The sequence below is a fragment of the Juglans microcarpa x Juglans regia genome, chromosome 2D (genome assembly GCF_004785595.1).
Source record: "Juglans microcarpa x Juglans regia isolate MS1-56 chromosome 2D, Jm3101_v1.0, whole genome shotgun sequence".
NCBI lineage: Eukaryota > Viridiplantae > Streptophyta > Magnoliopsida > Fagales > Juglandaceae > Juglans > Juglans microcarpa x Juglans regia.
This window is the reverse complement of record NC_054596.1, coordinates 37,024,582-37,036,239: the sequence shown is the minus strand read 5'-3', so window position 1 is coordinate 37,036,239 and position 11,658 is coordinate 37,024,582. Positions and strand designations below refer to the sequence as shown.

The 11,658-nt window shown below is 36.4% G+C and overlaps 1 protein-coding gene across 1 annotated transcript; it reads left to right on the top strand.

Moving 5' to 3' along the window:
* The first annotated feature begins 395 nt into the window (after positions 1-395).
* LOC121251058 (peroxisomal fatty acid beta-oxidation multifunctional protein AIM1) lies at positions 396-9,950 on the top strand. The gene is made up of 18 exons (XM_041150360.1): positions 396-591; positions 692-763; positions 1,097-1,159; positions 1,267-1,323; positions 1,564-1,631; positions 1,759-1,840; positions 1,954-2,009; positions 2,618-2,920; positions 3,082-3,168; positions 4,688-4,862; positions 5,036-5,157; positions 5,411-5,574; positions 6,820-7,074; positions 7,427-7,548; positions 7,655-7,776; positions 7,936-8,084; positions 9,031-9,169; positions 9,740-9,950. The coding sequence occupies exons 1-18, from the start codon at positions 498-500 to the stop codon at positions 9,782-9,784; spliced, it is 2,175 nt and encodes a 724-aa protein (XP_041006294.1). The 5' UTR covers positions 396-497; the 3' UTR covers positions 9,785-9,950.
* The last annotated feature ends 1,708 nt before the right edge of the window (positions 9,951-11,658 follow it).

The following is an 11,658-nucleotide window of genomic DNA, read 5'->3' as shown; positions in this document are numbered from 1 at the left end:
CGTTCGCATCGTGTTTCATATTATAAGCATGTTTCAACATTCAGTAGAAGAAGACCTTGACCGATGGCCGTTCCCACGACGCCGTTTCCGAGTAATTCACCAATCAGTATATAATTATTATCTCTCTCGAAAGACTAAAAAACCACGAAAAACGATCTCATCTCAGGGAGTGTTTCAGCGGGTGCTACCACTGGGAACCCTTTCGCAGGTAAGCAACGTAAGCGAGATCCTATTGGCTGTGATTAAAAGGATCCCCCTTCTTTGACTTAAAGTGAGACAACTGCCCAATCATAACTCAGTGTTCTCCATGCTTATTTTTTTTTAGCAACAGAAGATCACTGCTCTGCAACCATTCTCAGTGATGGTAGGCCTGGACAGCCGTGAACTGGCCACCTAGTCCTTTATAAAAGGCTCGTCTACAATTCCAGTAGAGCGGTCCATCTTCGTTGCTATCATTCGTAACTGAGAGAGCTTCTCTCCGATCTAATCGGCTATACATGGGGGAGGTTAAGGTTACCTTGGAGGTCGGAAGCGACGGTGTCGCTGTCATCACTATTTCTAACCCGCCGGTTAACGCCTTAGCCGTTCCAAGTGAGCTCCACTCCCTTTTTCCGTCTTTTTTTTTTTCCGATTATGTAATACTGTTGTTTTGTCTAGTTCGGTTTTGGCTCAGATTTGTTTTTCCGTGCAGTTATTTTAGGTTTGAAGGAGAAATTCACCGAGGCGTCGAGGAGAGGTGATGTGAAAGCTATCGTTCTGACAGGTAACGTTTTCGAGCCTCGATTCTTTATTTGATGACATTCTTTCAGCTCGCCTTTGTTTCAGTGTTTTTTTTTTGTGCGTTTGATCGAGTTGAACGGTCTGTAAGCCGGTGATCGCTATGTAGTTCTAGGTGTTAATTTTCCTGGAAATCATGTTTACGACAACTCGATTTAGCCACATCTTGCTCCAATATGTACCATGCGCAAATTTGTGAATATTGTCTAATATTCTTCTGGGAATTCGTTTTATGAGAGTGATCGGTGCGAGATTTTCATTTACTTACTGGACAATGGGCTCTGTTGTATTTTTTTTGGGTTATATTTGTTCATTGAAGGCAAAGGAAGGAGGTTTTCTGCTGGATTTGACATCAATGTTTTCGAGAAGGTTCACAAGACTGGTACGAGTTAGTTTGACATACCTTGAACAGTTGAGCTATATAAGCATACATTCTAGATTATGGCGTCAGTACTTGAGAATTCCCAACTGTATCGTTTGGCTTGGCAGGGGATATTTCGCTTATGCCCGATGTATCGGTGGATCTTGTGGTCGACACAATCGAAGGTATTTTCACAACTTTAACCTTGAGTCTCGTGGATATTGTTTCTGGGAAAACACGGACCTACATGAAAAGAAACTAATTTTTTAATAGTCCTACTATTTTTCGAAAGGATTTTGTGGTGCTTGCGGATTGTATGGCATTATTCATTTCCGAAAGTTCATGTTTTATGTTTTTAAAGAAAAAGTCTTGTATCTTCTCAATAAATGCTTGACTTTTTCAATCTTTTTTTTTCATAACCACAGATTGCAAAAAGCCTGTAGTTGCTGCTGTGGAAGGACTTGCTCTTGGAGGTGGCTTAGAGTTGGCACTGGTTTGTGTTTGTTGTTAGGCTGGAGCAGTTTCCATTATTTTACTTCCTTTGCTTTATCCTCTTGTTTTATTGAATTTGATGGTCAGAATCTTTGCACGATTGCCTCATTCCGGTTAGACTCTTGCAGGGATCCCATGCACGTATTGCAGCACCAAGAACTCAGCTTGGCTTACCCGAGCTGACACTTGGAGTTATTCCAGGGTTTGGAGGTACGCCTGTATTCACACAGTGGTGCACGCACACAGACACTTTCTTATGACTCTTTATTTTTTCATCTGTTATAATCATTGACCTAGTATTAAAACCTTGGTTGTTTTATAAGGCACACAACGTCTTCCAAGGCTTGTAGGGCTGTCAAAGGCTGTTGAAATGATGCTGGTAGGTCTTCATTCTATTCATTTTGTTTTCTCACTTCAAATTGCTTAGAGTTTGTCAACTGATTTTCACACTTTCCAATTTACGTACTTACTGATATAGATGCTTGTTTGCTTGTGGAGAAGATATATTTTTGGGGGAAGGAGAGAGAAGATATGATGATGGAATCTCCATGGTCGGTTATAGTGGTAGAGAAGGGGAGAAAGTTAGCAGTTTGCACAATAATAATGTTTTGTGACGAATTTGCTTTAAATATAAAATCACATCTTTAGCACACTATTTGATTAGATTTAAGGAGAATTAAGTTGGAAGAGACATTAAGAGGGTTCTCATTCCATATCCCTGTATCATGCTTTGATTAGATGGTAGTGTGACGGTGTATTTAACATGTAATTCCAATCGCTAGTGATACTTAGCCATGAAATTTTCTAATGCTTTAAAATTTTCAAATACAAAAGTAAGTGCGTTGACATTTCTTACTACAATAATATTGTGGGAAGAGTGAAACCAACACACGCTCTTTATCTGAATAATCTTGGAAGGTGTGAGCTTGTCTCTCATTTGTGTGGTTCAATTCCTTTCTCATTAATCCAAGTGTATAAACTTTTCAGTTGTCGAAACCAATCATGTCGGAAGAAGGGAAGAAGCTAGGTCTTATTGATGCTGTTGTGGCCTCTGAAGAGTTGTTGAAAGTATCTCGGCAATGGGCTTTAGACATTGCAAATAGGCGCAAGCCATGGATACGTTCCCTTTACAGGACAGACAAGCTTGGTTCCCTGTCTGAAGCCCGTGACATGATAAAAATTGCAAGACAACAAGCCAGAAAAACTGCACCAAATATGCCTCAGCACCAGGTCTGCCTTGATGTGCTGGAGGAGGGCATTGTTCATGGAGGATATAGTGGTGTTTTAAAGGTAATTAGGGTTTTGGGATCTACCATTAAATGTGTGCTCCTGTATAATACTAGCAATCTATGGTTCTCTCCTCTGGGAATCAGATATTTGTTGTTGCTACTGGAGTTGTAGGCATGTTTGGTCACCCTGGAATCATAATCTAATATTTGAAATTATTGCAGGAGGCAAAATTATTCAAGGAGTTGGTCTTGTCAGACACTTCAAAAGGACTTGTTCATGTCTTTTTTGCCCAGCGTGCAACATCCAAGGTACTAGAAGTGATGATGTACTATCTCTGGCCCTTTGCTTGTTTTTCAAATTTAGGATTTATCAATTTGCATGATCCTTGCTTGGATGCTAGTGGTCTTGTATTTATTTTTATTGTAAATGTTATATTTTGATTCAATCATGCTAATTTTACCTGGGTTTGGACGACAAATTCTTGTTAAAATATTGGTTTACACAATACTTGTAAAAAAAATTGGTTTGCACGATGCTTATAGAGAATAAGGTTCCAGACAATAACACATAGTTTGAATTATGTTAAGATATTTGTATGTGCTGACTTAAAGGGATGCTTGGGGAATGAGATGAGATGAGATGAGATGAGAATTTTGTGAATAGTAGTAAGATGGTTTGTGAATAATAGTGAGATAGTTTGAGTTGAGTGTTTTTTTGAGTTTTGGGAAATGAGAGAGAAACAATTGAATAAAACATATTATAAAGTTAAAAATATTATTAGAATATAATTTTTGTTTTGGGATTTGAAAAACTTGAATTGTTTTTTATTTTTTGTTTGAAAATTTGGAAAAGTTGTAATGATTAGCTTGAAAGTGTTTGTGTTTGAGTAATGTTTTTTTTTTTTTTTGTAACGAGTGTTTGAGTAATGATTGGGAAGGAAATAAGATGAGATAAAAATGATTTCCAAACATGCCATATATTTTGTAGTTTGTCTGCATCTGTCTGGATTCTTTCCTAGGTATGTTTTTCAGTACTTAGTTAGAATATGATTGGACTAAAATTTTGCAAACCCTGTCTTTTATTCAAATTTTGATGTTGAATGAAAGGAAAGTATTTTATGCCTATTCAAGTTATATACATCCAGTGTACTTGGCTGCACCTATTGATATTGATAAAGTTCTACTTATAAAAAAAGAGATGATGTTCCTTTCAATGGGTGAATTGTTAATTTGCTTATGCTGCTCCTAGAATGTACTTCATTTGAGGAATCTTCTATTTCTGTTCCAAAAGTTTGAACTCAAATTGCCTTTTTGTTCTTGGTTTAACAAGTAAGAGAAAATTTATTTTGATTCAATAAAGTTTTATTTTACCTGTAAGAAGGAACTCAGATCCCTTTCCTTTCTTGGTTCAACAAGCATGATTGTCATCTTTTGCTACCTTCTGCAAAAAAGTTGCCTTTCTAATAATGGAAATGCTGAATTTTGGATTTTCGAGTTGGTAATAATCAGCAATGTGAAGCCCTAAAATCGTATGATTGGTGTCCTTTCACGGATGAACGAAAATTCAAGTTTTGGTATGTCCAGATTTTAAGAAACAAACATATAACAAAAATGCCATCATCGTAAATGTCTTGGTTTTTGGGTAAAATTGAACAGTCGTAAAGAACCTTGTAAATTCATTGAACTTTTGAAGACATACAATTAATCCAAGCCTAATGTACCAAGTAAAAACATTCTTGGAATGATTTTTATCAAGTTGTTTTGTTTGTATTCTTTAAATTGAATTCATTTTTTTTAACATTTCCTCTTTTTCAACATTTTTTTATAGGTGCCTAATGTTACTGATCTTGGGCTCAAACCGAGGCATGTAAAGAAAGTTGCTGTTATCGGGGGAGGTCTAATGGGTTCTGGCATAGCTACAGCTCTTATTTTGAATAACATATATGTTGTTCTCAAGGAAGTCAACTCTGAATATCTTCTCAAGGGAATAAGAACAATAGAAGGTGATTACTTTATTCATGGGGTTATTGAGATTCAATGTTATTTCCCATTTAGTTTGCCTTTATTTGGTAAGGACATTTTTCAGCAATATGAGCTGTAGGAATCTTTTCTCGTATGCTACTATTGTAATATTTCCCTGTAATAGAAATTTACGGCACTGAATTTTGTGTGACAGCAAATGTTCGAGGCTTAGTAACAAAAGGAAAGCTGACACAGGATAAGGCAGAAAAAACCTTATCAATGGTCAAAGGTGTGTTGGACTATGCAGACTTCAAAGAAGTGGATATGGTCATTGAGGTGGGCTGATAGTGAAAACCTAGAACGTTAAACTTAAAACATCCTAGCAGCACTGTTTTCGGTTTGTAAAACTGATTTGGTAAACTTAATCTACAGCTGGCAGAAGCGTTATCCTGATTATGTTTGCTCAATATGTTCTCTTCATCTACTCATTATCGTGTTTTTCTGAAATTGAAAGGTCTTATGAATGGAAAACCTTGATATTTTGTTAGTGCTGCCTGTTTAACATGATTCGGTTTGTCCTCTTTTGTAGGCTGTCATTGAAAGTCTTCCTTTAAAACAAAAAATATTTAGTGAAATTGAGAAAGCATGCCCTGCCCACTGCATTTTGGCTACAAACACATCTACTATTGACCTCAATTTGGTAGGGGAAAAGACCAGCTCTCAAGATCGGATCGTGGGGGCACATTTCTTCAGGTTATTTTATTCTCTACACAAATACATGCTTGCTATCATATGCTCTTTAAATTAAAGGTTAATATATTTCTTGTACACCTTCTACTTAAAAAAAAATAAAAAATAAAAAATCTTTTACACCTTCTCATTAGTTGTCTGAGTACATGTTCAATAATAGCTGTAAGTACCGCACTCACTTAGGGCCCTTAGTTGCACTCAGCCAAGAGAAGAACTACTCAATTATTGAACTATGAGATTCTTACATCAAATAGATATGATCTGAGGCACAATCACCTCTCTGGATGACAGAAAGGTCTTTCTCATGAAACCAAAACGAGGATACTTATTAGTTTCTGAAAACTTTTCTCCTGAAGTTTTGTTTGGTTGGAAATAATACATTGATGGCTCTTTTTTTCCTCGATAAGTCAGGACTCTTCGCCCCACAGGTTCTGTGATTTCTTCACTCAGGAAATGGTGTAAATACCTTATTGAAGGGAGGATTTGAATTTGGTCCTCTAAAATCCGAATATCATTTTTGGAACATAAAATAAGGATGGGATTTGGATTTGAATCAAATCCAAGCAGGATCTTAATCCCTCAAAATCTTGGATTTCAAATTATATTTTTATTGAAAAGGAATTTCAAATCATTCTAACAAATAGGTTACAATGAAATTCAAAATCCCTTCATTTCTAAAATTCATCCAAACAAAAATTTTCAAAATCAAGAGATTTGGAATCAACACAGTTTAAATCTCTTGATTTAAAAATTCAAATCCAAATTCAACTTGTTTATCCAAACACAACCTATGGGTCTTCAAAGGGAACTCAAATCTCAACATGCTATGGCATAAGATGGGGTATAATTTGCGCAGAACATCTTGAACTTAATAGATTCTTTTCTCAGTATAATTCTTTTCTAAAAAAAGAATAACCATAATTTTTATTGACATAAAAAATATGGTTCTTCTCTTTTGATTTTGAAAATTAAACTAATAACGTGATTACAGGGCAATGCCCTTGTTTTGAACTCGCCATGGCAGCATAATCTTTTGTGGTTTACGTGTCTAACTTTCATGCTTTATTACATCAGTCGTGTTTTGTGGCAACACATCATGGTAGTCCAATTACTTTGCTATCTTACTACGGTAGTCCTCTTCTTTAGTTCAAGCATTTATTCAATTGTGATGCCTTTCATATTTCCTTTGGTTAATTTTTCTCTTTTGAATCATACTTATCAAAAAAATGTTTATCTTTTGATGAACAGTCCTGCCCATGTGATGCCTCTTCTGGAGATTGTAAGGACGGAGAAGACATCTGCTCAAGTTATTCTCGATCTCATGACAGTTGGGAAAACAATAAAAAAAGTCCCTGTAGTAGTTGGTAACTGCACTGGCTTTGCAGTCAATCGGACATTTTTCCCTTATACACAAGGCGCATATGTTCTGGTAAATTTAGGTGTGGATGTGTTCAGAATTGACAGAGTGATCAGTAGTTTTGGCCTTCCCATGGGTCCTTTCCAGTAATCTTCTTCCCTTAACATTATCCTTTGCATTTATATTCTCGCTTAACGTTATCCCTCTATTTTATGTTCTTTTGTTTGCAATCTTCCTAATTGAGTTTTTCTCTTGTATACATGCTTGGGCTGCGCACCTATGCACTCTTAATAAAATTGCCTTGTCAAAAAAATATTATTTTGCATATGTGCATGTGATGATCAAGTTTTTGCCACTGCAAAGCTCTTCCTGGGGCACCAATAGAGTTTCAAGCAGCTTGAGCTTCCTGTTTGAACCTTATCATTGAAAGCCTCAAACATTAACGTAAAAAATGATTTTGAATTGTGATGTCAAGTACCTTTTGCTCCTGACTTGCAGGCTTCAAGACTTATCCGGATATGGAGTGGCCCTTGCAGTTGCGAAAGAATTTGCTAATGCATTCCCCGATCGCACAGTTATGTCACCGTTGGTTGAACTTTTGGTCAAAAGTGGAAGAAATGGTAATAAGACTTATAGAACCACCCATATGAATATTGCTTATGATTTTGAAGTTGCTAATGCCTTTTATGATTATACTTTGGCTGCCTATCCATTCCATTTGTTTAGGTAAAAACAATGGAAAAGGATACTACATTTATGAAAAGGGAAGCAAGCCAAAGCCTGACTCCTCTGTGCTTCCAGTTATTAAGGAGTCTAGACGACTAGCTAACATTATGCCTGGTGGAAAGGTAATCTTGCTCCACATCAATACATATATTCCATTTACATGCAATTGCGTAGTACTGCCTCAAAGTTGTTACTGGTCCCATTTCTGAGGAGTTCATCTTTTCATTCCATATGAGACAAAGTCGCCTAATGTGTTTGCTGGATTATCTTAATGCTGGCAGCCTATATCTGTTACCGACAAAGAAATAGTGGAAATGATACTCTTTCCGGTGGTGAATGAGGCATGTCGTGTTTTAGATGAAGGAGTAGTTGTTCAAGCATCAGACCTTGATGTTGCATCTGTTCTTGGAATGAGTTTTCCATCTTATCGGTGAGTGCCTTCATGACCATTTCCTTTCTAATTGGATTTATCAGTGTATGCTCAGCCATATTTGTATGCATACCAGTCTTCTCATGTAGAATTCACCTCTTGCCAACTTGTGAGGGTGTGAGGCACACGTAATGCATAATTGAGTTATTTGTGCTTTTCCCCCTTTTTGAATGAAAATAATCAAGAATTCATCAACTGTTGTGCCAATAAGTTGCATATATCTTGCCCCCGTGAGAAATCTGTTGTTAAATGCAATCTTTTGGATTGAAAAAATTAGAAAGGCCGTGATATTCAATGGATGGTTACTCTGGGAACAATAGAATTGCGATGTTAGAAAGGAGAAGTTGATTTACAGGTTTTCACAAAATTCTTGTCCAAATGGGCTATTGATGTTGGGTTTCTGTGTGGATCCTGGTTCTGCTTTGTGTCGGCTTGATTTGATGACCAATTTGTTGTGGTTTTGAGTGGATTTTCAATGGAAAATTTTTTGACCCGGTTTTAGCTCCTAAACCGGTCCGATCAGACCCTTAATTAGAGTTTACGTGCTAATAACTCAAATTAGGGTTTCGCCACACACACTATACATATACATATTGTATTCTTGTACGGCCGCTCATTGTACTGCTGTACTGTGTATTCAACTTTCAAGAGAATAAAATCCTCTCCAGGTTTGTAGACGTAGGCACAACTTCTGTGCATATCTACCAATGTTAGGCATATTTTATTGAATCATAAATTTGATATATTTCAAGAGTCCCAATGCTCATAACGCATGGCAGATTTTAAGATGCCTGTGAGTTTAATCATAAAAAAATTATTGGCTTGAATGCTGACCACACTGGATGTTATTCTTAGGGTTACGAGTATATTTTTCATCTTACAAACTTACATTTCCTTTATCTAGTAATTATTTCATAATCCCTCAGCTATCATTTCTTTGTTGCAGTGGTGGCATTGTTTTTTGGGCAGATACAGTTGGGCCTAACCATGTTTATACCAGTCTCAAGAAATGGTCAGAACTATATGGCAGCTTTTTTAAACCATCAAGGTTTTTGGAAGAAAGGGCAAGAAGAGGCATCCCGTTGGTAAGGAAAAAAAAAAAAAAAAAGAACCCAGTTTCTTCTCCTCCTTCTTTTCCTCTCATGTGCTCCTTTGCATGCATCGCTTAAACTTAAAAAAAAAACCTACAGATTTCCACCTGATAGGAAGAGGTTAATTGACCCCAGCATTAATTTTGATGTGGCGTGTTTCAGCTTCTTGTTTGTTTCATTGCGATATACCGTTACCTTTTTACTAGTTTAGTTGTTTTTCCATGCCAACAATAGGGAGAGAGGTTAATTCGTGATGATACTGGTAATAATTTCACTACCTTTGGTTGTCAGAATCAACTTCTTGTTTGTTTTATAGTAATATTTAAAGTTTGCCTCAAATGGTTTAGTAAATTAGTTTGGTTCCTTGCCATTTGGAATGGTTTAATTGAAACCTTGTATATACACTATTATTGTTCTCCTGCATAGGCAAACTCCCATGTGGCATAGTGGAAAATAGCAAAGAATTTCTCTCTCTCTCTCTCTCTCTCTCTCTCTCATTGCAATGAACCCTTTTCTTCCAAACAGAAGAAAAAGTAAATGACATTATTTGACTTTCTCCTGCAGAGTGCACCTGCAACATCATCTCCATCATCAAAGTCCCGCCTGTGAGCAGTAACTTCAAATTCACACCGATCCTAAAAGCATACGATTATGGAGAAGACAAATAAGTTATGATCCTTTTGTTATTTTTGTGGGCAAATAAATTAGTCACGTTCAGCTGGCTTGTAATTTTTCAAATATTCAGAAATTATAAAGGTTTTTAATTGTGTTTGTTCAAGCTTTCATTCTTTCTCTTTCCGACTTGATAGACCCTTTTTTACCCTATTCTATGAAAGCAACTGTTTGGATAGTGAGATGAGATGAGATAGTTTGTAAATAGTAACAAGATTATTAGTTGAAATTAGATGAGATGAGAAGATGTGAAATAGTTTTATCTCAGTTATGTATCCAAATGGGCTAGAGGCCCTCGGGCTACTTCTACGTTCCGGTACAAACTTGGAACTAATCTTTGAGACGGAAACTCAGGGGGTTGTATCAATACTCTTTAATTAGAGCCCACTTGTTTTATCATCACTCTGAAATGGTCTTTTTCTGTCTCAATTTGTTTAAAAGAGAAATGCAATGAGTCTAGGATGTTAAGGGGAAGAAGGGTTTTCATATTGGCTCTCATTAGCTTCAAGCAATTTTTAACTCTAACGTAGGCATTACTTAAGGTGAAGAGGATGACACAATTTCAAGTGAATGGTGTTTGATATTCCTATCGGTTCTCTCAAGTATTTGTTCGAACTTTTAAGAATTAGTGTAGAAAAAAAGTTTAGTACAAAGTGACTCACATTTACGGCATGTGTTTTTATTTTTTTATTCCACATTCCAAGGCAAAGTTTGATCTAATTTTAAACTGAGTCTAATATTTAAACACTTAACTCTCAAATTACTAAATTCATCTCAGTTCAAAACCTTCTTACACGTGGGATTCACAACATTTTTTAACTTAAAACATCTTTATACGTAGGACCCACAATCTTTTTTAATTTCTCATAAAAGTACTAAACTCATCTTAATATTCAAACACACTTTAAACTCAGTTTAGATAGGTCTCACATAATTCCTTTCATTACTTAACTTACTACTATTCATAAAGAACTCAACTCAGCTGAACTTAGTTTAACATCCAAACGCAACCTAAGAATTCCTAATGAAAAGCTCGTGTTTTCTTTAGTTTACAATCTATACATAAATATTTAGTTTATCCGAATAAAGTTTTTTTAATTAATGTGACAATTATATTTTCCAAATTAAAACTACCTCTCTCTCTCTCTCTCTCTCTCTCCATATTTAGAATGCATCTCTTCGATGTGCAGTGTATTGCTTGGTCTCTATGGATACAAAGTCTGATGGGGGCTTATGGCGGTACTGGGACTAGGCCTAGATTACCTACTCACTTACTTGCATTTGGGGGCTTACGGCGGTCCCGGGACTAGGCCTAGAATACCTGCTCACTTACTTGCATTTGGATACTAAGGTTAGATGATCTAAGTTAATACGTGAATAATAATATTTTGTAGATCTCATTAAGATGTATTTAAATATAAATAGGTTGAGATATGTGTTTGAATGAATGAAGTAATGAAGCTTTGCCCCTTGCTTTACAGAGATTGTTATGAACTGACTAAATTACTATATTATCCCGGAACGCTAGCTAAGCTAATAAATAGTATTAGTTCTCTTCAATCAAATCAATAAGCTTTTTGATTGTGATTCTATGCAAGAAGAGAAAGACGGCAGAACGTATTTCTCTTTTCCAAGGAATGGGTACTGTTGGGCTATGGGTGGTCGGGTATCGTGTGATACCAATCGGTCCAACGAGGCCGACAACATCTTCTTGAGTGAAAGCATCCGACTCGGCTTCTGCGATAGAAGACTCTTTTTTTCCACCCTCCGAGGAAGTGGCAGAGCCTATTGATAGATAGAATCTGCTCTCG